Consider the following 22,025-nt stretch of genomic DNA (forward strand, 5'->3'; position numbering starts at 1 on the left):
ACGAGTATGATGTTACCACGGTAACAGCAATAGCTAATCAAATCCAGAACAAATGACTGTAATTATGGAGTGGTACAGTATCTATGAACCAGAGTTTGATGGTAACAGTAAAGAGGAAAAACCTGGTGTTGCATAGCCATTAGGGTGTTTCAGAATGGTCGAGTGTGATTTCCCCAAAAAGGTTTAATATGAAGCCCCCAATCATGTCATGTCTCCAAAAGATAAAACATTATTTATATTTTTTATTAGTACTTCAACAATTTACTATTGGACTCATTATAACAATGCTGTAACATTTTATAACTCATGATGGACAAGGAAACAATTCCAATCAGAACCAGAGCTATCCTTCACACCTTCTGCCTACCTTGCCCACAGTGAATCCGAACTTCTGACAGTTTGGTTGGAGATCTTGGTGTGTTATGCGGCTTTAAGACGTTAGCCTTAAGCAAAGATAAAAAGCAGTCTACAGAGGTCTGCTAACCTCTCTTCTATCCAACTCCATGCCCTAAGATTTTTTTTTCAATTTTAAAGCTTCTGCTGTTGTCCTCAGGCCCAACCAGCACTGACACTCAGGTCAGACAATTTTTTGGCTTTACACAGATCCCTCTGGAGCCTCATAAGTCTTTATACAACTTTTTTCGACAAATGCACAAGTACAGTGCATCAGTTGTAAGCAGATCTGATTGTGTAAAATCAGTCATATTATGAATTAAGTTAAATATGTGAAATGGTTTGTTTTATAAAACATCATTTAAAACAGGCTAACCACTGAAAAACATCTGGAGATTCTATTCTGCCCCATTTGACCTGAGCTAATGTACATGTGTAAGGACAAACAGTCCTTTTAAGAGCTAAAATTATTTATTCCAGACTGCTTTCAGATAAAATGTCATAACTTTTTCACCGACACGGAGGCAGCAGGGCCTGAATGCTACTTGCAGGGTAATCTTGTGCTTTTATGCAAATTGCACAGCAGAGCTGAAAATACCAGACATGACACACCAATAACTACCTGAACAAGCTCTTGAGAATTGCACATTTTTGCCAAGGTTTGAGACATTATAAGGAAAGAGAGAGCCCTTATTTCTCCCACAGAGGAAAGCGAAGAGTAAAGGAACGATCGTTCTTGGGAAAGTGCCTCAGTAGCTGACTTGTATTTGCTGTAATATCTCTACCAATCTGGTAGAGATGGTGAAGAATCTCCCCATTCTCTGAACCAAGATCCCAACTGGAAACAGTTTAATTTTTTATCAAATCCATCTATTCTATATTGTTGCTTAGTTAACAGTATGTGTATCTCTGACATCGTATGCTGTAATGATGCTCAGACAGTAATAAAGTCTCAAGTGCACTCATGCTAAAGAAATAAATAGCAAAATCTATAAATGAACAAGTGACTAATGTCATTGATAATATCTTTTTATTCAAGTGAGAAATGTTTTGCTTTTTGCAGAACATTTGTTAGAATTATTGAAAACTATTGAATTTTCTGCTCATGAAAAGCACACAATTTACAGATAACATTAAAAATGGCTCTGTCCTATTCAAATGCATGTTATAAGCCAACAAACACCGTAACAGGACCCTGAAACTGGAATTTAGTCATCATTCATTTTATTATTTACATCTGTCCTTTTCCTGCTGTGAGATGTCAAAATGACTGAAAAGGCCTATTAGCTGAAGGAAGAAAGTGATAACAGCTGAGAGAAAATGAGAAAAAATAAATTGAAGCATGGCCGATGAAAATCAGGATTTGCGTGTTTTAAAATCAAATAAATCACTGTAAAAGAATTTAGAAAATGCGGCAACATACTACTTTGTGTGCCAATGATTACATCTAAACATGCAGTAAAATAATGAAATCCAAAGTTACAACAACAGCAAGTCTACATTTGTTTTGTTTGTAGCCATATCCATTCATTTTCTTTAACTGCTTAAAGTCTTGATTGTTTTTATCTTGTTTCTTGCTACTCACAATAAATTAAGCTGTTCCCTAACAGATTGGAAGAGACGGCAGAGATGAAGAGCAGGAAGAGGTAAGAAACAGCTAAAACAGGAGAGTAGAGAGAAAAGATGTGAGACTGTAGCAGTGTGAAAAATGGACAACATAAAAGTAAAATAAAAACATAACTGTTTTTAGAGGGAGAGAAATGCAAGGGAGTGTTAAAGTAAAATCCTTATTCCAAAAAAGCTGGGAAGATGTGTAAAACATAAATAAAAACAGAATGCAATGATTAGCAAATGTCATCAATGCACATTTTTTTCACAATAAAACATAAACAACATATCAGATGTTGAGACTGAGACGTTTTACCATTTCATGAAAAAACATTAGCTCATTTTGAATTTGATGAGAGCAACACATCTCAAAAAAATTGTGTTCATTGTGTAGCATCCCCTTTTCTTTTAACAACTGTCTGTAAATGTCTGGGAAGTGATGACACCGGTTTCTGGAGTTTTAGGAGAGGTTGTAGCATTCTTGTCGGCCCATGCCGTGATGTCCAGTAGAGAATCATGCCTGTTTTTAGGCAGTGCAGCCTGAGGGCCCAAAGATCAGTTTTGATCTTTGACCTTGTCCCTTGCGGACAGAGATTCATCCCGATTCTCTGAATCTTTTGATGACATTATATACTATAGATGGTGGGAAGTCTTCACAATGTTAAACTGAGGAACATTTTTTTTAAATGTAGTTTGTCACAAATTGGTGAACGTCTGCAAATCTATACATTCGACAGGCTCTGCCTTTCTGAAATGCTCCTTTCACACCCAGTCATGTTACTGATCTGTTGCCATTTAACCTAATTAGTTGTCAAATGATTTGTGGCAATTACTTTTTCAGCCTTCAAATTCCAGCCATCAAATTCCAAATTTGGTAAGATTTTCCATGAAATGGTAAAATTGGTAATGGTAAATCAGTTTCAACATCTGATATGTTGTTTATTGTGTAAATAATACAGATTGATGAGATTTGCAAATCATTGCAGTTTTACACATCATCCCAATTTTTGGAATTGGGGTTGTACATCCGAGAAGTGAATAGGTGAGAAGCTGAATGGTGTGTAACAAGGGCGAAGAGCAGTCATGGAGGAGCATGAAAGGATAAAAGGATGTGAAATTCAACAACAAAATTGAATTGAGGCCCAGTGGAGGAGAAGGGAGACAGATCTAATCTGATAATGACCAAGAAGCAGGGGGAGAGAGAGAGAAAGAAAGTAAAAGAATAGCACACTATTGGTAGTAAACACAAAGTACTGTGAGATAAAAATCATGAGGGGAGAAAGAAATAGAGAAAGAGAGAGAGACAGTGAAGTCCAATGAAAGAAATTCGAGAGAAAGGTGGTATAAATGCCAGCTAAATCCGATAACATCACTCTGATCTGTAGCTACCAACCGTCTTTACAAATGTATAAATATATGTGTGTGTATTGTGTGTGTATGTGCATGCAATATCCTGTTACATGCAGAAAAATGTGCTCCAGCAGAGTGTGTCATAATCAGAGTTTGAGATCTTTATTGAACAATGCCTTTCATTTTACACAGCACTACTTATCATTGTGGATGTGTGTGTGTTTGTGTTTGTGAGCCATGCAACAATAATAACCAGAGACAAACTAGGATTTTTATGCAGATCTTGTATATATACAGACACAGACATGGAACCAACAAGCTATATTGAATGACATACTTGTAATTAATATCTATATAATAAAACGTGTGGTTACATGAAAGCAGTTTCACGTATATGTGCAAAACTGCATGTTGACAAACACAAGATGTTGAACACTATCACTGCATTCAGCATGTGTGTCCCACTATGACCACAAATGTTTTTCTGGACAGAGAGGCTAGCTGTTTACTGCTGACCCCCTCCCTTAGTGCTATTAGGCTAAGCCAAACATAAATCAAGCTCCATAAAATCAATATTTATAAATTAACAAGTGATCACATCACTATTTTTATATGAAAGAGATCTATCATAGTGACAACCCTATATAAAGCTTGCTGTTTGTGTATCGTATCTCATCAGCAACATTTTACTGTTATTTTATGAAAAAACAAACAGCTCTAAAAATCAAGTGTACACTACCTGCTCAGCACCAAACACCAGCAGACAGAAACAGTTAGCAACTAGCTGGGGAACACTGTGGCGCATTTAGCAGCTAAACAGCCAGAAATATCCCTCAGGAGTTGTTAGGGAGCAAAAACAGCACTAACAGGAGAATGAAGATTTAACTTAATTTTGCCAGGTGGCCGAAAACATGTCTTCAAATAAATCTTATTAGTCTGCAGATGTATAAATAAAAGACTTTTCACTAATATGTTGCCACATAAATGAATAACAGCACACTTTGATTGCATCTTTCCATATGAGGGAAGGTTTTAAGGCTATTTCTATTTTTAAAATGATCCACACTCACTGAACAGCAGTGCAGGTTTATCCTGCTGACAAATCAAAAGTATTTGTGCTTGATTAGTACATTTGGAGCATTCTTACTTTTAATTTCATAAAACCAACTAACAGCTGGATCTCATAGCACTCATAGCACAGATTTTTGCAAACCTCTGAAAATAGTTTACAGAGGTACAACTGCCATCAGACATAAGTTGGTCCACAGTTATTTGCCACCCTATGAGAGAAATAAGATCTGTTAGTGAATCCTATGGGCACGTATACCTGTATCTGCCCCAATGTGCTAGATCAAAAGAATCCACAGATCAAAAAGCAGGTCAAAAAGAATGTGGAAATATAATTTTAAATCCATTCCAACAAAATCTGAAACTAACACTAAGTGACTGTAGCAGGCTAAATAATTCAGATTCCACCATTCAACATTTAAGTATTTGTTGGCTTATGTTGTGTATGTGGGAGAGGTGGAGGGAGGGTGTAGTACTAGAATGCACAATTTTGTTTAGTAACTAGGGTTTTGCATTTTTAATTTGTATTTTCGAAAATGTTTTTTAATACTTATTGTTGTGTGTATTCGCCTGGGGACTGCAGATGGAATGTAGCTCTTAGCTAAATCTGGTATAATTAATCTGACTGTATGAGATTGATGTTCTTGTACATGACCCCTGATAAATTAACCTAATAGTAATAATAATATTATAAACCAATTTTTATAAATACCTTTTAGAGTTATCCCCACTTAGTTTTCTTTTTATGTCTAAATAAATAAAGAACTAGTGGCTTTTTATGTATTATCATCTGATCAGAATATTTCAGCAGTAGATAGATGTCATAATCAAAACAATAAAAATAAGACTAAGACTAAAATCAGAATGATCCTTTAAAGAGAATTTCTCAAGATGCTTGTAAATTTCAACCATTATCACTTAAGTTATAATCAAAATTAAATCTCAGCACCACCTCCGCCAAGCAGCTGTGACTCCCACCTATACCTCCAGTCTCCCCAAACTCCAGTTTATTTTAATCAGAAGAAATCATGAGAAGATTAATTCATATCAGTTTCTTTTTCTTTCTTTCTCTCTCTCCCTGCTAGCCTTACAGCAGCTCTCTCCTTCCCTTGTTAGAATTAGAATGCCTGTCACGTGCAGTGGCCACAGTGTATGTGGGTGGAAAACTGACTCTGTATGTGAAAGTGACATCAATTGAGCAGAAGTGAGGGTTCTTTTATCAATGAATGCTTCACCGTATATGCAAACACCCACATGCACGAGCACCACATGTGCATACACTGAGTCGGCTCTATCTTTCATTGTGAATCTTAATACGCAGCCGCCGCCAATTACAGACTGATTACCAGTCCTGATGACAGTGAATAAGCAACAGTCATCTACTTATTGATCCAAAGATAGAGAGCCTGAACCTTAGAGCAGAATGCATCTGAATCCCCATCACTGACCCAATGGAACTTCAATAGACTTTTCCAAGCTGTGATGTAATGAAAAAACTCACAGCATTAAACTAATATGTGATTAGGTGGATGAGTGCAGCTCCATGATTTAACTGGTGGGTGTAATAGCTGGTGTAGGGGCACTCATTGGGTTTGGTTCCTGCAAGACTCCCATAAATAGTCAATGCACATTGATTGCAAATAGCTTCAGTTGGAAACCCCAGCTAAATGACTGTGGTACTATTATATTAGTGAAATGACAAACAGCAAAACAGATATCGGGAAGCATGAGAGCATTTCTGATTGATTGCTTCAGCCTTTTGAGGGATTGAGGCGGTGCGTTTGTGTGTGAGAGAGAGCATGCGTGTGCGTGTGTGTTCTCTACTGAAATACTAGATTTTTAATGGTTGACTGTGTATTTAACATTCAGTGTGTATCTAGTTGATGCAAAGCCATGCAGACTGTGTTTTCGATCCCACTAAGTCTCTCATTAATGTCATTAATTGGCCGGAGCTGGCACACACCTGGGTCCCCTGGTCTATCTCTGGAGCCTGAGGGACCACAATAACATATTGGGTACCCTATGCACAGAGCTTAGATATGCCCCTGTTTACATTTGAAACAAAAGCCATTAAAAGGAATAATTGCTATTTAGGGAAGCGCACTGTCTTGCCAAGAGTTAGTTGAGAAGATCGATACCACTCTTCCTTCACTAAATATGAAGCTACAGCCAGCTGGTTGGTTTAGTTAATGCCTGGAAGGAGGAGGAAAAGCTCGTTTGGCTCTTTCCAACACCACTAAAACTTTACTTTTCTTTCCTGCACATAACCCCTTGTCCAGAGACAAATTGTTGTTTTGACACAAATTATAATATCAATCTATCCACGCTAATTGCCACTTATTTACAACTTATCGATCTAATGCAATCCAGTAGAGTGGATCTCTATGAATTGAACTTTTCCTCAGTTTTTATGTTGGAACTGTCAGAAAGGTGATAATCTACTGAAAATACAGGAGCATTCAGAGTAATGATATTCTAATCTTTATTATTATTATTATTATTATGATCTCCATGTTACATACGTTTTTGGGCACCTAAGCACTTCAGCCTATGGCTAGTAACACTTTTCAAACTTTAAAACATTCCGCTCATTAACGATGTGTCCAAAATGCTTTTTAATATCATTTATACTAAAGCTTAAGCTTTTTTCAGCAGTTTTTTCTCATTCAAATGACTGGAGAGACTATTCTGCTACTCTGGGCATACTTCAGCCTAAAGAGACTATCAAACTTTCAGCAAATCAGCAAATCACAAGGCTTTCAGCTGTCAGCCTTGTATTCCGCTTTTTAATATCTTTTAGGGCTTTTGAATAATAGCAGTTTAAATTTTAGGTACTTTTTGGTGATTTTTCGACTTCTCCGTTAGTGTGTATTACAGAATGTTGGCCCAAATAGAATGAGTGATATCAAACACACTTTAACTTCTAGTTTTAACTTTTATCAACTTTTTGACATGACTTACATTTCTTGTCCAGAAGCGCAGAGAGTCCCATCTGAAACTTCCATTGGACCCTATTATAACGGAGGTGCAGAAGTTCTCCTCAAATCCCAAACGGGGGCGCCCTGCTTTCATTTTATTTAGTATCTCCAAATAAAGTGTATCACCATGTTCGGTCCACCATTCTGCCACAAACAGTTTAATTTTGTCAACAGGAGCAATACTTTTTTATATTTTGTGAGGCGAAGTCTGAACATTTCACAGCCTGTTCTCAGCATATGTAAGTGACTCAGCAGGTTCAAAACTGTCACAGATTAATCAAGTCATGTGATTAGCCTCAGAACTGTGTACAAACACTTTACCTGTCAGTTTTTCTCCCACAGAGAAAACTATACTTTTTAAACTTTTTTAGCTTGTAAATTGTTAAATGAGTTTGTGGTGAAGTCTCCCTGCAGTAATAGGTCCAGGTTTGCTGATTGGACAATTGTTAGAGTCTCTTCAACTTTCTCCCTTATGATGATTTGCAAAACACTTTCTGCTGTTTTCCATTTGTTTTGTTTTTTTCATTTTTATTGTAAAGGTTTCAGCAATTTTAGGGAAAGCTAAACTTTCTGCTATTTGTAAATAGTTTTAATTCAGCTTTTAGCAAAAGTGAACATTTCAACTCTTTCAGCAAAAACAGTTCAGTTATTTTCAGCTTTGGATAATTTGTCTTTGGAAAATCCTTTCTGTGCTGAAGCCTTCACGGAGCATTTTATGTTGTATTTACATTATTTTTCTAGTTTTACTATTTGTTTATTATTGAGGTCATAGTGGATGGTGGAGTAATAATGGAGTGCGTCATATTCAGAAATGGTTGTTTTGGCCTCCTTATGCATTTTAAATAGGTCAATGTAGTTGTTGAAAATATATTTTGAACTATATATATTCAACAATAACATAGTCTCCATCTTTTTACCTTTAGACAGAACCCTACAGTATCTGTTTACCAGAATTTGGGAAACAATTTGTACGCGTGGGGATCCATCATACTTATTCCTTACCTGAACTTCTCGTGCATGGTACGCTATGATGAGGCCCAGCAGTATGACTGTTGACAGGCTGATCAGACACTTTAGTGCCAGAGAATACATGGAGCTCTGTAGAGACAGAATTGACATATGCACTGTCAAAAGCATCCAACACAAAGATAATACACAATTCAGATTGACTTTGGCATGTTGGTTTAAAGGTCAGAAAACATTTAGGCAAGATGCAATCATTTCCTATCTTAAAAAAAGGTCTTTATTGTCCACATTTGAAGTGAAGTTTAACCTCCCAGGTGGCACACGATGTCCTCGATCACTCCTCTTTTAAAATGACATGTGTACTGAGGCTGCACTGCCTCAGCACAGACAACAAGAAGTAACATTTACAAACAGACTTTCAAAGGTTGAACAGAAGTAGAATGGTAGTATTCCACCCGTCAATATCTCTCTGCAGTCGAGCTTTAAATTCTCTGTTTGTCTGATTTCATAGGGCTTATAATCAATGCACTGGGGAACTTCCGATCAATAAAACTCATAGCACTTCAGTGGCTTCTTTAACCCCCTCACCTCACACACTCAGAGGCGAAGCTGGTTTGAGTTCATACGCATATGTGTGCACACGTACAGTAATACACAAACACATTTCCACACTGGAACATTCACATAAGAAAAGACACACCTTTACTCACCTGATCTACATTGAGAAATGCAGATGAAAGAAGTCAAAATGTGTAAATGGTCATTTCTGTTAACTTACAAACAGAAAGTAAAAAGAGACTCATTAGATAATGACAAAGATTCCTGTGATTGCATAACATGCAGAGTGCTTAAACTTCATCAAAGCCATGAGACGTATTTTGTTTGGCTGACAGATGTCCATTAAAATTCAACATCAGTACATCTCATTTGTAGCTACAGACAACATTTTAATCACCATTTCAAATCAGTACACAGGGTATTTTAAACTGCAGGTAACCATAGCAACAACACTGATACCTCACACTGACGGGTAACTCTCACTGGAAAAACTTGCCTAACCGTCAGTTAAACTGATTATAAGCAACCCTTAATCATTTAAACGTGGCTTTTTTTTTATGGAAAGTCATGTTGTTTGTGAGTGCTCTATATTCTTTGGTTCATCTCATCCATTATTTTTATCTTCCCCAGAAGATAAACTGACTTTGGACCTCTATCATTACTCTAAGGTTCACATTTGTGTCTCAGGCTCAGATAGTTATATGATAGACATAGCATATGATAGATTTTCATGGCACGTGATAAATATATTCATATTTTCCACAGGATGATTCCAACAGATTTACTGACTTTTCTGACTTTTTCTGTAGCCACACCATGAACTTGACATTTTTCATTTTTAATTTAAATAGCGGAACAACTACAGTATTGGTTGGATTGCTGTGAAAATAGGTACAGATATTTGTGGCTCTCGAGTATAAATTGCAAAAACTTTTATCTCCTGACCTTTGAGATCAGCCTTTCTGTTAGTTTATGACCATCAGGCTCAGATGGTAAATATTAGACCTGGTAAACATCAAAGAGCACACATTATTATTGTGAGCATGTTAGCATGCAGCTGTGACAGACATTTTAATTAAAGCCCTGCTGTAATTAAATTCAGTACAATAATGTAAATGATGATTTAAAAATGATCACAAATGTTTTTTTTGACAGATTTCCTCAGTGTATTGTGTTAAAATATGTCGTAAAAAGCTTGTAATGAAATCATTGAGGATTATTTTTTAACCAATGGACTAAAATGTATTGTTGATCTAATTTTTTTTTCTTTTACAGTGGGACGATGTCTAAAAGAATCCTGTGCAACAGCATTGTTCAATGCTTTTAATTATTTCTGAACATTGATAGATAAGAATAGATATATCAGGTTCTGGTGACAGAATCAATCGGATCAATCCCTTGTTTGTTTTGTTCTTTTGAATTGTTGAAAATTAAAAACATATAGAATCCAACCAGAGAATTGTTTGCATTTTGAGTAAAAGAGAAGAAGATAAAAAATAGGTCTCAGGTAAAAATGTTTACTGTATATTTCTTTATCTATAAACGAGCAGAGGCATAACTAAGGGTTAGACTGATATTGGCTTGCTGACCTTTCAGGAATTGGATTTTGTGTTGGTGTAGTTCCCCAGGGTTCCCGAGTGACAAATAGTGAATGATACATTTATTGTTAGTTTAATTTTTACTTGAGTGTTTTAGGTCAGTATTGCAGGTATACAATGTTTGCAGATACATAATGTCAGTTTTCAGCAGTCAAACATATTTAGTATGATTTCCCAAGCATTAGAAATAAAATAAGTTGTATTCACTGGTTTGGTTTCCGAAGGTCACACTGACTAAACTGATTCATTCGTGTTCGCCAGCTCAAGGACAATATTTTGAATGGCAGACCATAATTTACACATAAAAAACAACCTCAAAGTGCATTTTTTTTCGTAGAATCGCTAACGTCATATGATGAACACAACAATCTCCCGCCCTCTCCAGAAGAAAAGTTCAGTCTGCAACATCTCAGATATTTCAGATGTTAATTTGGATGTTGTTGAGCATTCATCACTGAACACTCTCTAACTCTGAGAGTGCACTCCAAGTGTAGATGCGTATTACTCAGCCGTTCCTTCATGATGTTATTTAGCAGAATCTACATTGCATTTTGGCTTCATGAATACATCGAGTCAGCCTTCTGGAAAATAACGTGTGTTAATGATATCTAATATCAAGTGCGTTATTATGTCTATAGGGTCTGTAGATGCTTCATGGGCTTAATGATATTAAATAAACATCACACAAACAGAAGCACTTACACAGTTATTGCTCAGACACCCTCCTCTGTTGACTATTCTTTTATAAAAATCTGCGAAGACTGAATGAGAATGGCTGCCCTTTCAACTACTTATGTAACACACATATGCACAAATACATACAGACACATTAAGTGAGTGTTGGTCATTTGTTGCTGTTGTTGCTCTAGTTATGGGCCACTGAACAACATTTGGAAAACACCATCAATTGGGCTTTCCACTGATTCTTTCTTTCAGGTTGTCCAAACCTCTGTTTTTGAGGTCTGTATTTTTCCTTGCTCTGTTTTGCTGTCTTGGTCTGTCTGTCCTCTGCCACCATCTCATTTGTACTCACTGGAGCAAACTAGGTGCAAAGCAAGCCAACATTGATGTGCTAATGAGAAAAATGCAGACTTGGGTTTCAGCAGTGTATCTGTTTAAACAGACACACACTGGTGAGCTGAAATGTGATTTTGCTTGGAGTTTAGTTCCTCTCTCTCTCTCTCTCTCTCTCACTGTCTCTCTCTTACTGTGTTTACCTCCAGCTGTCTTTTTTTTCCTTTCAGTTCTGCCCATCACACTGTCAAAAGCTTTTTGTTTCTGCCTTTTTCCACTCCACTTACTCTGCCGGTACAGTGAACGTCTCAACTGTAACAGAGGTGTTTTGATGTATGTGATTGCTTTCTTTTTAGTTTGGCTTTTCTACACATTTTTTTATTTATTTTTTAATTTTTTTTTATTTTTAATGGTGATTGGCCGCAAGAGTTCTGCTATTTTCTAGCAATGGATACATCTGATGCCGGTGTTTTAAATTACCGAAACACTATTAAACTTATGACAACAACAGTAACACCTGAGGTTTGCTCAAATTTGAATATGTGTGTGCAAGCAAGAAGAGCTTCATTACTTATTGTTTCTGACTCAACAATGAGAAAATGTTAACTCATATGTACACTCCTAAATAGGATGTATAAAAATTTATATAATACCAGATCTCCTGGACTAGTTTCTCTTCAAAACAAGCATGCACTTGACTTTTCAACCACACAGTCACTCAGGGCATTTACAGTAAAGTCCATACAGTCCAAAATGACATTGATGGGCATGGGGCACAAAACATGACAAAACATACTGTGTTGTTCTGGACATCGAAATTAACAAACATTTACCAACAGAAAAAGAGAAGAATTGTGAAAGAGTGAAGTTCTACTACCCTACATCGATACAACAGTGTGGTAAATTTAAGCTATATATGTTTAGATGCGTTTGCATGTGTTTTGAGTATGTAAGTGTTTTCTTTTACTGATTATTTCTGTAAAGCTGTGCATACGTATGTGATTAGTGTGGTTGGATAAATGGCATGATGGACATGCAGCAAACCTTTGGAACTTTTTTAGCTTAATCACTAAGTGTACATGAGTGCACACAAACACACAGGGTATTTTCTAGATGACAGTTATCCGCAATTGTCCCCACCTAACCATTGTTGACACAGAATTGAGAGAATGTTAGATGTCTGATACCAACACATTACTCTTGTAGTAATAAGCACCTCACTGTGTTGGTTATGAATATGAATGTGTGCGTACATGCATGAGTGTGTAGTAATGTGTGTAGTAATGTGTTAGCCCTGGGGGTCTCTCCCTGTCTGTGCGATACCTTCTTGCAATCAGTCTCCAGGGAAACAGGCAGTAGAGGAGCGATGTCACCTTTCAAACAGGATAAACACACGCTAGGCTACATTACGGCCCTACACGTTACAAAAACCCAGACAAGGGCATTTTTGGCAGCAAAACATGCAAGCTAGCAAATACATCCATAGGTACTAAAATGACTGAGCTGAAAAGATAAAAACACACTTCACAGAGGTATAACATTTACTCACAGACATGAATATTTACGTTAGTAGTGGAAAATAAAAATTGTTACACACTTGTGTAACAATTCACACTGGCACATAGGTAGCCTTGCCTTGTTACTCTGAGCAAAATGAACAAATTTGTATCTGTTAGTAGTGAGACCTGTGGGATCTACTGTCCCTTGGAAGCATGTGATCTACACTAGAAGATGAAGGTAGTGTGGAGTGGAGGAGAAGGACAGCCGGAGATGGTGGAGAAGGAGAGTAGAGGGGGAGCAGAGCAAAAGTGCTGAGATTGCTGATGGCTCCTTTAGAGAATATTGTGACACTTTGTGAGTTTAATTCCCTGATGATCTTCATACACTGTCTGAAAAGCTGTACGCAGCTACTGTAAGTGGCCCAGTAGAGAAAGGCCTGGAAAGGTCTTCCAGTAAATGTCTGTGAGAAATGTCAGAGATAAGGGGGCGAGGGCATGGAGGGAGAGACGAAGGTAACGCAGTGGGAATGGGTGAGATGTTGTAAGCTTGCTCACATGGCAATGACCCCCTTGGAGAAATGGAGATATACTGAAAAATTGCCGGGGGAAAAAACGTAAACACTCTTTGTGAGTGAGAAAAATGAAAGGAGGATGGAAAAAAGGGAGAAGGGAAATGAGCACTGCTGCTAAACTGTAAAATCATTGATGCTTGTGGTGCAAAATATTAAGTAGGTATTTGGTCACATAAGATAGATACCACATCCCTCTGCCCCTCTCTCGCTCTCTCACACACTCACACACAGATACACACACACGTATATCGAGGCAACAAGTGTGTATATTGACAGTGTAACAGGTGAAGTTCACAACAGCTGTCCATCCCCTCAGAATAGCCATGTTGCAATGTAGACCTGATATGAGGCATGGAGCTGGGAACACAAGTGGCCATGAAGGCCTTTGTGGAATGATCTAGTGGTGTGAGCATGATACTGTAGGCCACGTGTTTGGGTCCCAGGTCTCTAAGGGTCATGGTTATTCTCATACATGTCAGGCTCCTGATCGAATCAATAACAGAAGTTTAGAAATCTTTTAAGACATGTCCGCATACTACTGTGGCAGTGAACTGGTTACACTCACCATAAATAAAGGGCACATGGGGAAATTGTAGAGTTAAAAATACAGTGTGTTGCTTGATGCTCTAAAGATTTACAGTATAGTGACTCTCTAAACATGTCTAAAAATAAGTTATGATAGCAATTTGAATGCCTCAGTTTTCTGTCTGTGTTGCATTTCTTTTTGGTGAAAAATATTCTGCCTGAGAGAAAATTCAATTATTTCACATTCATGAATTATTTCATCATCCAATATTCTCTCTGCATAATCTATCTTGGCTTAACAACTGTGATCGGACTTTTACAATACAGAATTTACTGTCACTGCCAGTGCTGAATATACTTGAGAATATACATGAGAATTGTTATTATAACCACAACATCCCCTTCTGATCCCAGATGTGGCCTTAATCACAGACTTTATCTTTGGTTTGAATTAGACTGGATAATAACTTTGTACTGAGACAAAAATACAATGAAGAGAAATGTCAGTTCTTGATACAGTATGTCCTGACATGGTTTGAAATCTGTTTCGAAACATGAATATGCTTAATCACTATGTGAACAGTCACGAACACCATGTCCTCCTGTGTTAACCTCTCTCTCTTCTTCACTGCTAACACACACAAGCACAACACACGCAAAAACAATCCAACCCACTCCGTTCAGTGCCATTCTTGTTCTTCATCTCTATTTTTGGGAGCAATAGAGCAGCTGGACCAGCTGAAAAAAGTGCAGGAGTGTTTGGTAGACACACACCAGCAGTGTGCAGGGACGAGGTTTACAGCTATTGTCAAAGACACAGAAGTCTTTTGAAGCTACAAAAAGAATGTAAATACATACATTTTAATATGATGTACACAGTTATGATCTGTACGATCAAATTCCCCCACTGGCTCTCACACCACCTCTCAAGGATGGCTGTACATCACGGCACCGCACACAGTATAGCACCTCTGACAGGGAGCATCCATTTTCAATGTGTGACTGCAAGGCATGCGTGAGCATGGGTGGACAGTGCATGTGTGGGTGAGAGATGATCAATAATCAATAGACGAAATCATTCACAGCTTTCCTCCTAGACTGGTTTAAATCACTGCATGAAGCTCTCCACTTCTCTCTCTGCTGCCCTGCCATCCATCCTGTCTTCCCTTCTCTAATTCATCCTCATGATCTCTATCCATTTTTCACAACAACCAGCGGGCTTCTTTCCACCTCAATTATCTAAGTGAGGGCTTGAACTGTCTGATGGAACTCCAGTGTCTGATGGAGTCAAACCAAATCCAAAATCATAAAAAAAGAAAAAAAAATATACAAGTTGCCACAAGGCATTTAAACGTTAATTTTGATCAGGCTTTGCTGAAGCGTACTTAAATCTCTGGATTCACCTTCTCTTTAAAAATGTACAATCATGAAAGGAGATAATGAGGTCCACAGATATTTTACATACAATTATTCCTCAGTTCTGACTTCCTGTTCATAACTAGATATCTTAGTTAACATAGATTTATCAATACAGTGTGGGCACCAGCAAACACAGCTACCCCTCAACTAAGGACTGTACTGGTAGTAGCTTAAGAACCTAAATCAGGGTTTTCATTATCGCTTTTCCTTTTTTCTGTCCTTCTACAGATTTTCATTTCTCGCCTAGCCGCTTCTCTCTTCCGATCACACTCCCTCTTCTTGACGCCCACTGGAAGAACAGAGGGCCAAAGGGAGAGAGAAAGTAAGAGGGGAAGAAAGAAAGAAAAAGAAAGAAAGAGAGAAAGAAAGAAAGAACGAAAGAAAGAAAGAAATTGGGATAAAGAGACAGGTGTGGAGTAATAACCAAAAGGATACAGTGGGAGAAAGAAAGCATTAAGTGTCGGCCCACTCATTCAGGGAGGAAAATAGACCAACAGAAATGAAGAGAAAAGATGAGGAAAAAGACATTCAAACTATGACTTTACATTAATAAAAAGAGACTGCTCCTGACACAGGGATTTCTTAATAACAAAATGAATGGGACCCCCCCCAAAAAAAACAAAACAAAAAACAAAACAAAAACACAGCCAGTAACTGACAGGACTGGCAGATCTGTCTGACAATGACAATAACAGAAAGCGACCAAGTACGAACTGGAGTCAAAAATTGTACAGAGAGAAAGAGAAACAGAGAGGAGATGGACACAGCTAGCCGGCCTATTCTTAGAGGCTACTTGCCAACCCTCAACTCACGGAGCTACACCCTCTGTGATATGTCAGCCCAAAGTAAGGATGGAGCAAAGACAGGAGTATCTCTGCATCGGGAAGGTGAGCACAACATGCTCCAAGGCTCACCGGGACCCTGTGGCACACACGCATACACAACCGAAATAAACAGACAATAGCAGCCAGGGGCCGATTTAGCTTATTACACTCCCCATTACACAGACAAATGAGATCCTTGCCTCCTACTGATAATCTGCCCCCCATGTCCTCTGCATCATTGCATTACATCACCCAGAAGCAGCAACTGTCAAGTCTGGTCATTACAGAACACAACCCTCCAACAACATGGACATGGTTTTGTTCAGATTGAGTCGGATTCACCAATCATGAATTCGGTCATTACCTAGGGACAACAGAATCTAATTATCTGCCCTGTCCACAACAGCCAAGGTTGGAGCCCTCTCTTGACCTGGGGTCAATGATTTAACCTGTCCAGAATTTGCCTGATGACCTTTGCTGTATGTCATCCCTCTTCTTTTACTCTCCTCTTGCATGTTCTGGTGGCAATTACTACACTAATAAAACTTGATAAAGTCTCCTTTCAAAACATTCCCTGCCTAGTAAAGAAAACATGTTGCCATTTTGCAGTTGAAGCTTTGTTTAAAAATTGTATCATCTCTGAACCCATATCAGGATACCTCTGATGACATCACTCTCACACCTTCAGGATTATTTCTCTTCACAGAGTTACTGGTATCATCTATGGATAGTAAAACGATCCTTATGTGTCAAATGTGTGGAGTGCACCTTCAATTATCACTGCTCCTCACCTTTGTGTACACGCCCCATGACAGCTCTGTCTCAATCACCATGACTACGATGCCAAACATTCCAAAGATGAGGGCATAGTCACTGAGCCGCTTCCTCTTTTCGAAAAGCGCCCTGCGATGCCCCAGTTTATAGCCAATATTTTGATTCTTCCGTTTGGGGGCCTTTGACGAGCTGCCCCTGGCCCCAGTGCCCACTGCCGCACCCCCTCCCTGCCTGCTCCCCCTCCCTGGCTGTGCTCGCCTGCTCTCCACCAGTGCGTGGTTCTGGTGGTAGATGGACATCTGGTTGGATGTGGAGTCTGTGATGTCATACCCCCCTCTGGGGTATGGCGAGTCTTCTTTGGATGAAATCACAATCTCTGGGGGGCTTTGGATTGGGGGTTGATTCGTAGAGGAATGGGCCATTGAGGAAGTATGAGGGGCTTCTCGCTGTCGGTCATGCCCTCCAGTGGCTGTTGCCCCGGCAACTGCTGAAACACCACCCTCTTTGGTGTCGCTGCTGCTGTCTGATTCTATGAGGTTTCTGCGGGAGGCGCTAAGGCGGCTCAGGGGTTTCATGACCCCACCTGTGTACTTACAGGAGCTCATGGCAATCTCTGTGAAGGGGTTACTGTCCCTACGGTGAACTAAAGGGCTGGCTTGTCTGTGTTTGCAGCCCCTCTCTCTCTCCCTGTCCCTATCACGCTCTCTGTCCCTCTCCCGCTCCATGGACGGCGAGTGGGAGGAGTAAAAGAGGGCGTTGTAGACCGGGGAGTCCCCACTCAGGCTGTGCTGCGAGCCTAAGCAGGAGGAGAGAGGGGTGCTGGTGGGGTGCAGAGCGTTGGGAATGGGTGGAGGCAGAGGCTGGGTACCAGAGGACGACATGGGTAACTTGGGGAGCGATGCCGGAGGCAAGTTGGGCGTGGCAGGTGACGGGGACGGAGTGCTGCCATTGAGACGGTCCAGGCTTGATCCTCCCATGTGGTTGGAGTGGTTATATCCTGGCTGGTTGCCAGTGCTGGACGAATGGGATATAATGCCCAGGGGAAAGAGGAAGCGCTGGTCCTCATCCTCACTTCCTCCTAGCAGAGCCAAGCTCAGAGAGGGGGGAGGCTCCATGGTCACGGCTGTGGCCACGCACCTGTCTGCAGGCAAACACAAAAGACAGGAGCAAAGAACTATTAATAGAGACACAAAAGAAATATAATAGATAATGCGTAACATTTTTCATGACTGTAAAAATGAGGACAGACAGAGAGGGGGGGGTCGGTGGAAGGTGTAGGGGAGCACTGTGATAGATGATTGTTACTTAAAACAAATGTGAGAAAAGATTAAACTCCAAAAGCTGTAGATGTGTCACAAAGAGTGAAGAAAAGTGCTCGTAATTGGAGAATATGTAATTCCTTGAGTCACATTTGAGTCAGCTGCCCAGTCAGCCTCTCTCAGCACCCTTTGTATGTTTCCCAGTGTCCTCTACTTCTGCCACATCTCAAAATGCTTACAGCAACTATGCCATAAATGTCAGCAGTGTTACACTGTGGTTAGTCTGGGGGACAGTGCAAATCATTTGGCTTTTCGCAGTGGAAATTAGATCAGGCTGAAGATTATATTTATGTACAAGTCAATTTTGATATTCAAAACAAGCACCGTGACTGTATTGTATAGACCTCAGTAAACCATAAGTTAGCTGCATGTGGTTGATCCAAAACAATAACCTACTTTCAGTATGATATAACCAGACACCTTCGAGGCCCCCTCCTCTCTGTCTCAATCTCTACCTACCTCCTACCTCTTTTCTCTCAGTCCTTGTCCCCCAGGGTTAATTGTGTTGAATCACTGGCTGGATCAAAATAGATCACCACACTTTTTCTTTTTCATGTTGTCACGGCCATCCCATCATTTCTCGCTTCGCCTCCTTTCATACGGATCCTCCACAGGTCCTCGCTTGTCTCCAAGAAATTGCGCGTCGCTTCCCACAGATGCTGCCTCCCGTCTCTCCGCTCACTTGATGTGATCAGTTTGTTTCTCCCTCTCTCATCACTGATCTATCGACGGAGACCATTTCGATCCCGTCAGTAACAATCGACACGAGAGGAAGATGGAATAATCCATGGTCGCCGGATTAAATCGGTCAACCTGTGGCTGGGCGTCAGAAATGTGCAGCAAAGCAAGTGGAGAAAAAAAACGCAAAGCTGGACGTCAAGTAACAGTCCTCAGATGAGCAGTGAAGTCTGCGATTGAATGTGTGACTCCACCGACCTACACTCAATCTACAGCTCTCTGTCTCCCCAGATCCGTCTCTCACTCTCTCCTCTAACTTCTCTTCCTCTTTTCTCCGCCTCCTGTGTCACTGTTCATTCCCATTGGACGGAAGCAGAAAGGCGAAACAAGTGCTAATAACAGGTGTAAAGATTTGTGAAAGGTAGTCGCCAAATGTCAAATGTGTTGTACCCTGATTACTTGAGGGACAGAGTCTTTACACTCGCCACAGGAAAACGCAGGGGATCGATTTGGCATCATTTTCCACCTGCTGCCTTTATGATGGAGACCCTAGGATCTTTATGGCCTCTGTGGTCGTTTCTGGCACTTGTCGCGTCCGCTAAAGGCGTGCACTCACTGAATAATTTTCACATTTATAGGTGACTGCGTTTGTGAAACAAAAAACATCTCTTGTTATTACAAAACTATGATTTGCCAGAATAGGGACAAACAGTTCTGCAACATATGGCGAGGAGGAGTGTGAGTGCGTCGTGGAAAAGCCCCGCACACTTTTCTTTTTTGTGATCAAATTGACAGATTCATAAGCCCCCACCTCCCTTACTATAATTAGATGCCATATGTTAATATGTTAGTCTCATTGCGGAAGAGTCGAGTTTTGTTTTTTGTGTTTTGTTGCTGTTCCGATACGTGTTTCCAGCTGAATTAAACATTCATGAAAACAAGGAGTCATACCAAAGAGATTCTAAAGGATAATTTGCGGGAAATTTAAGAAGCTTTATTTTATTTATTTTTTCATTTATTTATTTTGGCATTCACCTATTTGATTTTTTACATTTATTCATCACACTAATCAATCAATAACAATTTTTTATAAATAACGAATAACTCTATAAAGCATAATCCTTCATAATGGGACTATTGCACCTGGTTTACTAGGTGTAATTTTATGACGGTCTGTGTGCGTTATGTCCTCTTAATCGGATGAGGGCAGGCGTGGAATTGTGGTAGAGCGGATTAGGCTTCTTCCTTGTCACAGGTCAGTCTATCTCGCGATTATGCAACCTGACAGACATCAATAAAACAAATCATATCCTGTGAGGGATGATTCCAAGTATTTATACAACACCAACCATATGCCAACGCTTCATGATTATTTTGTGGACAGAATACAGACAGCGCTTAGAGTCAATATCATATATTTGTATTCGCGTTATTCCCTACATGCTGTACATGCTTCTTTCTGAACTTTACAGTGTATTACTACATATGACCATTTCTCATGAGAGGGAAATAAACACAGTAATGTGTTGTTTCTCCCCAGAGTGAAGTCGTGGTGGTGATTCAACAAGCGGTAAAATCTTCATAAAGGCCTGGGGAAAGGTCAAATGTCATGTCATCAAAGTCCTTTATCTATTTATTTATGTAATTGCTTTACTAGGAGTACTGACAGGCTAAGGCAGAAAAATATAGGCCACTAGACATTTGTTGTAGCTTTTTTAGTTTTACAACATCAAATGATTTTATATACATTTGCAGGATTAAAGCATTGGTTCACAACTTAGTGTTTTTTTTAAGAGAACAGTTATAGCCATTTCAATGTGTCAAACATTAGGCTATGCGTTTTTGGTGAAACTGTGCAACCATGTGGATGTATAAAGATGTGCATATTTATTCGTTTCACCTGAGAAATAATTCTCTGAACCTGGAGATGCTACAAAACAAAACAAAACAAAACTGACTCTACAAAACACAGTTTTATTTAATGTTGATAATTAATGTTGGGATAAAGGAATAATTACATACAAAATAATTACTATATTAGTCAGTCGACACAATTTCAACAATTTTAATCAGCAATTCATCATGCAAATATACTGTGTTAAGTACACCAACAAGTAGAGGCAACTTTTAAAGCTACCAAACAGCAAATTAAACCATGTTAGACAAAATGTTACACTGGACTCTACAATGGGCACTGTAGGGATTGTGCAGTACCATGTAACTATGGAGGTACAGATCCACGCTGACCTTGTTAAAACTAACCTAACATGTTAAACAAATAATTGTCATCAACATGTTACACTCACAAATAGTCGACCACGCTATACCGTCTCTAAGATTTATGACTTTTCAGCATTAGATGACTAATTTAGAGAAATTATTCATTTTAATATGGACTGAGTGGAAATACTGACCTTAAGACCTGTGCTGTGAGGATATTTCCTAAGTCTGCTTGAAAGCTGATTCCCAAAAGTGATGTTTTTTCTCACCTCAGACTCACACTTTTATGCAATGACATCAGAGTCATGAGGGGGTGTCATGGCAAAAAATGACAATATCTGGTCCTAGATACCTCACGTGTAATCAGTAAAGAACCTTCAACACCCAAGATGTCTTTTAGGCTTTTATTATCTTGCAAAAGAGAAGTACATCAACAGAGTTTCAATTCTACATCCTATGCAGTTCTAAACTTCATACATTCACACACAGTTTTATAACCTTCTGTTGCTGGGCAGACCATCCTCCACCCTCAGGACACTGCCCCCGGTCCTTTCTCCATTTATGAAAACCATTTCCCTTTCCAGCACTTTGATAAGCACGTGTGAGCATGGAGTGACTCTGGGTCAGTCAGTGTGGGATGGTCTGCTGTTAGACAATAACTG

General features: G+C 39.3%; 1 protein-coding gene across 1 annotated transcript in view; it reads right to left on the reverse strand.

Moving 5' to 3' along the window:
- The window catches only part of kcnn3 (potassium intermediate/small conductance calcium-activated channel, subfamily N, member 3), a 49,193-nt gene extending 29,724 nt beyond the window's left edge, over positions 1-19,469 (reverse strand). Inside the window, 5 exon segments of the mRNA XM_067510802.1 lie at positions 8,400-8,495; positions 17,164-17,534; positions 17,537-17,675; positions 17,677-18,287; positions 18,925-19,469. Coding sequence (XP_067366903.1) covers positions 8,400-8,495; positions 17,164-17,534; positions 17,537-17,675; positions 17,677-18,261 — 1,191 coding nt within the window. The 5' untranslated portion in view covers positions 18,262-18,287; positions 18,925-19,469.
- Positions 19,470-22,025: the final 2,556 nt, after the last annotated feature.

This window comes from Channa argus, chromosome 7, assembly GCF_033026475.1.
Source record: "Channa argus isolate prfri chromosome 7, Channa argus male v1.0, whole genome shotgun sequence".
Taxonomy (NCBI): Eukaryota; Metazoa; Chordata; class Actinopteri; order Anabantiformes; family Channidae; genus Channa; species Channa argus.